The sequence below is a fragment of the Lotus japonicus genome, chromosome 1 (assembly GCF_012489685.1).
Source record: "Lotus japonicus ecotype B-129 chromosome 1, LjGifu_v1.2".
NCBI lineage: Eukaryota > Viridiplantae > Streptophyta > Magnoliopsida > Fabales > Fabaceae > Lotus > Lotus japonicus.
Genome location: NC_080041.1, coordinates 114,825,945 through 114,831,236, shown reverse-complemented (window position 1 = coordinate 114,831,236; position 5,292 = coordinate 114,825,945). Strand labels below are relative to the sequence as shown.

Here is a 5,292-nt window from a genome sequence, read left to right as displayed (position 1 = left end):
ATCGAGTTGTCTATGATGTTCTGTAAAGAATCGCTTTCAATCATTTCCTAAAAACTGAATCTTAGCCTTGACAAGATAATGTCCCAAAGAGAGAAAGACATAAAAACAATCAATGTAAAAATATGTTTTCTCTCCATTTTACCTTTTTTTTTAGTAAAAAAAAAGAAGTAGTGGTTACAATCTTTATGACCATTGACCAGGCATGACAAAGTCTATGTATGCCTGACCAAACAAAAGTCTTTTATTTTACCATAGAAAAACACTTAGCTCAGCAAGCACAAAACACTAGCCACTCACTTTCTTATTGTCATAAACCAAGACACAAAAACAAACAAAGGTTCGAATTGGTGGGAAAACAAGCAAAAGGAAAAAAATGTTGTCAAGTCTTCAACTAGACTCCACTGACAGAATCATCCTCTCTTTGAGACTTACTTCTCTGCTAATAATTTTCCTCTCCTCTTCACCTCTTCATGCTCATGGCAACCCTTCAAGAACCCACATCTTCATCTACGCAGGCTGCTCTCAAGAAAAGTACCAACCAAGTTCACCCTTTGAAGCCAACCTCAACACCTTCCTCTCCTCAGTAGTGAGCTCATCATCTGAAATCACTTACAATACCTTCGCCGTCGGAAATGGAACCGGTTCAACACCGCCAGAAGGAACAGTTTATGGCTTATACCAGTGCAGAGGTGACTTGCACCCAATTGACTGCTCAAAGTGTGTTGGAAGATCAGTTAACCAAATCAACTTAGTTTGTCCCTATGCACTTGGTGCTTCTCTTCAGCTTGAAGGCTGTTTACTAAGATATGAGCACAGTGGTGATTTCCTTGGGAAATTGGACACTGGCATTAAGTTCAGGAAGTGTAGTAAGTCTGTGACTAGTGATGTTGAGTTCTTCCGGCGACGTGATGATGTTCTTGCAGACTTGCAAACGGCGAGTGGATTTAGAGTTAGTAGTTCAGGGCTTGTTCAAGGGTATGCACAGTGTTTGGGTGATTTAACTGTTTCAGATTGTTCATCTTGTTTGGTCGATGCTGTGGGGAAGCTGAAGAGCTTGTGTGGTTCAGCTGCTGCTGCTGATGTGTTCTTGGGACAGTGTTATGCGAGGTACTGGGCTTCTGGATACTATGATGAACTAGGTATGTATTTTCATATACTTAACTCTACGCAAAAACTAGCTCAGGGATAATTTTAATATACCATTCTAAGAACTATTTTGATCATATATCTAGTTAACGTACATAAGACTTCTAACATATTCAAATAAAATATTCTAAGCATGATATCTTTTATACTATTAAATGTTCCCACTAATTAAGTAGTTTATTTCTATCAAATTTTCATTAGAAAATGTCTATAGAGATAAGCATACAAAAAGGAAACTTTGAGTAGAATTAAAAAGGCTAAAAAGGACTTTTGGTCCCTGATGTTTCAAGTTTGTGCAAATTTTTTCCTTACTCTATTTTTGTCGATGTTTCTACCCCTCATGTTTTCAAATAGTGCACTGTCTACCCCTCCGTCAGTCAGACGTTAAAAAACTAACGGAATTAGCTGATTTGGCTTTTTCTAAATATTTTTTGGACCTACCACGTAGAAATTATAAGTGAAATTGGAAACAAGGGGCCTGTAAGTAGAAAAATATGCATTTAACCAGTTCAGTTACATACATAATTGATATATACATCAAACAAATTTAATTTATATCATTTCCTTGATCATCATCAACTTCATATACTCCTCTTCATCTCTCCAATCCACTCAGGAACCTCTCCTGATAAAGCATGACTGACGGAGGGGTAGACGGTGCACTGTTTGAAAACATGAGGGGTAGAAACGTCGACAAAAATATAGTAGGGGCAGAATTTGTACAAACTTGAAACATCAGGGGCCAAAAATGCTTTTTAGCCAATTAAAAACCAACGGAATTCTTAAGAGAGAAGAGCATAAAAAGCAGGACAAGGTGAACTTTTTTGGATATGGTTCTAATTACTTACAGTTATGCATTAATGATCCACTTGTAGAAAAGTGATCTGAGAAAACTGAGGTAAAAAGGAAGCTGAATACCCAAAATATTGCACTGGTCAATAATAGTTTATGAAGCAAAGCATTCAGAACATATGCTTTTAAACTTTATCTGGGAAAATGCACACTTTGTGCCATTCCTCTTTATTCTTTTGTTTGAATACCCGATATTTAGTATCTCATTCTATGCTCTTCACCTATCAGAGTCCATCTGTTTCGTTCCGATCCAGTAGTGTCTTATTTATTTGCATAAAGCAAAAATTTCCATTGGAAAGAAGATAACATGGAGTCTGAGAAAAACCATCTTTTAACCCACAACAATACAAAAGTTATATATTCTCTCCTAAATTTATAAACTAATGCTTCTACATATATAACTCATGATTGGTTCAAGTGGTACACCCTTAATTCCCTCCAAGCAATGTAGCAGGTTCAACTATTGTGTAACGAAAATACTCAGATGGCTGGCAAAGTTAGGCTCACATAAACATGAATGTTTAGGACTTGAATAAGATTATCTCTCATGCGCATGTGTTAGGTAAAAAAAACTAATGATTATATATGTATAACCTCAATTTGGCATAGAAAAATGCTATAAGCACTCACTCAAACACTTTTTTTTCAACACTCTGTTTTATTGATTAAAATTCATTAAGTTTAGAGTACATATAAGATTGTCTCTCATGCATTAAGAAAACTAATGATTTTATATGTAGAACCTCGATTTTGTATTGAGAAATACTAGCAGCATTCACATTGATATTTTTTTCCAATATTTATCTTTTATTGATTAAAATTTATGTAAATTCTAATTGATAGAGAAACTCATATAATTTAATAACTCGTATATAAATTCAACTAATACAACAGAGTGCAAGTGAGTGTTATAATATTTTTCTTATGTATTTAATTTGGAAGTGTATCTTGCCACATATCATGCATAACAGAGTGCCAGTTGTTGTTATTGCTTTTCTCCAACATGGTATTTTTGTGCAGATTCCTCCAACAATGATGATGTGGGGAAATCGGTTGCTATTATTGTGGGAGTATTTGGAGGTCTAGCCATTCTAGTTGTTCTTCTCTCAATTTGCAAAAAAGCAGCGGGTAATTATTTTTCCAAAATTGTGATCCTTATAATATAATGAAATGGATATCATTGGGGAAATGATGTGATAATGATCAATGATTTCTTTATTTCATGCAGGTAAGTAGAGGTGTTGAAAGAGGGGGGGGGGGGGGGGGGGATCACAATCATTACGAGAGTTTTCAATTGTTTGTTTACATTTATTTTAAAAGCCTTGCTTCCACTTTTTGGTCAATTTAATACAGTAAGTTGCTCAACAAAACAGCGTGGGTATCATCTTTTGGTTTTTAAAGTAGAACTCTAATATCCATCAACATAGAAAGTGCTGCAGATTGTCTTGCCTTGGTGATGCCCACCAAAAACTCACCATTAATTCTTTTCATTATTTTAAAACAATTTCTAGACTATTCTTATGTGCACTTCTCTCTTAAATTAATCACTATTTTCTGAATGCCCATTTTGAGGATCTATTCTTGATTACTCCTAGAGTTTTAACTTGACTAATGAGTCCCATGCACTGAGAGGTTCCTCGTTAAATCCCATTTTCATGTGTAGCAAACAGAAGCTAAATTTCGCTTGGTTAATTTTTTGGAGGTTAATTATTAATTAACAAATTCATCTATAGTGTTGGATTGATAGAGTGAAAGCCTAAAATGTTGTTGAATCAACAGAAGTGTTTGGGCTTTAGTTGTGGACGTAAACTAGTCCAAAAACTTTAAAGAAATTGGGCTTCAAACACTTTTTTATTTTGAAATTAACATTATATTCTCACTTATAATCCTTTGACCAAAAAGAAAACAATTGTTTTCTTCTTCATCTCTCTTCTCTTCTGAGATTTTTTTTTCTTTCAACATATAATCCAATATGATTTAGATAGAACTTTCTAGACAATTATTTACTTGAGAAATATAAAAAATTATCCAAACAAGCAATTTTAAGACTTGGGTAAATGTCTTCTTGGGCTCTTTAGTTTATTGGTTTAAAAACTCTAGTGTCTTAATTATGTGTTTTTGAAGAGGTAAAAACCAATTTTTTTGTCATGTGAACTGAATTTTGTCTTTTGGTGTTAGAATGTATTCCAGCAAAGCAAGTACAAGTGGTCTTGCAGCAGGGGTTTTGGTTCGCGTCCTCTTGTACCTCCTAGCCTCTTGGCGGGATCACAAGATGTTGTGATGGGAGGCTCTTTGAGCATATTTTTTCTTCTCTTGGTTAGTTTCTGACTTTTGGGGGTTTGGGGGATGTTGATGTTAGGTGTAAGAGAAGAGTTCTGATGTTAGATCCCTTACACTATACTCACAAATCACTCACCAACACAGCCCTCACATTAAAAGTGAAATCAAACACACAAATCTTCTAAATAAAAGTGACTCATATATCCTTTATGGGGTTGTCTAAATGACCCTTGATTAAAAATGGGTTAAATCACCCTTTGATAAGGTGTTCCAATGATATTGTAACATGTGTTTTTACAAATTCCAACTCATTTCAATATTCTTTTTCTTTTATATTTTTATAATACTTATTTTATTAAATAATCTATTTGCACAATAAACCAATTAATTAAGATAATAACACATAACTCCTTTTCCCTAAAGAAACAATTGAGAACCCTAATCCCTAATTCTTCCATGTGATCTATTATATTTTTATTAATTAAGATAATAACACATAACTCCTTTTCCCTACAAAAACAATTGAGAACCCTAATCCCTAATTCTTCCATGTGATCTATTATATTTTTATTAATTAAGATAATAACACATAACTCCTTTTCCCTAAAGAAACAATTGAGAACCCTAATCCCTAATTCTTCCATGTGATCTGAATACGTTTTGTCCGCTCTTCTTCTTGGCCTCCTTGCTTAAGGAATTGATCACGAGATCCGCCAAAGAAAATCAATAAGGCTTGCCGGAATTAATCTTGTGTGCAAAACTCAACCAACAAGAATATGATTGATACCAGATTCAATTATTGTTGCAGTGCTACAACATTGCAAAGCGGTGATCATGGTCAGATGAAAATTAGCTAGACACAACATAGTTTTACTATTATTTTCTTAAACTTAAAAAATTGATTTAATTGTTGTTCCATACGACAATTATTCTTATATTTTAAAACCATTAGTGCTGCTGCGGCTATGGCAGGTTAGAAAAAAATGGCAGGGCTTGGAGAGCTTCATAAATTTC

The 5,292-nt window shown here is 34.2% G+C and overlaps 1 protein-coding gene across 2 annotated transcripts; it reads left to right on the top strand.

Moving 5' to 3' along the window:
* Positions 1–301: 301 nt before the first annotated feature.
* Positions 302–4,505, top strand: LOC130729502 (plasmodesmata-located protein 8). Of its 2 annotated transcripts, none has more exons than XM_057581273.1 (3): positions 302–1,139; positions 3,019–3,126; positions 4,177–4,505. In XM_057581273.1, exons 1-3 carry the CDS (start codon positions 374–376, stop codon positions 4,248–4,250), a joined length of 948 nt encoding a protein of 315 aa, XP_057437256.1. In that variant the 5' UTR covers positions 302–373; the 3' UTR covers positions 4,251–4,505. The 2 variants fall into 2 exon arrangements, with proteins under 2 accessions (XP_057437256.1, XP_057437257.1); XM_057581274.1 differs by lacking the exon at positions 4,177–4,505 and adding an exon at positions 3,227–3,513.
* Positions 4,506–5,292: the final 787 nt, after the last annotated feature.

Coding starts and splice junctions, on each gene's coding strand:
- LOC130729502 (XM_057581273.1), top strand. CDS start 374: ATGTTGTCAAGTCTTCAACTAGACTCCACTGACAGAATCATCCTCTCT. Junction 1,140..3,018: donor TGGATACTATGATGAACTAG/GTATGTATTTTC, acceptor ATTTTTGTGCAG/ATTCCTCCAACAATGATGAT. Junction 3,127..4,176: donor AATTTGCAAAAAAGCAGCGG/GTAATTATTTTT, acceptor TTTTGGTGTTAG/AATGTATTCCAGCAAAGCAA.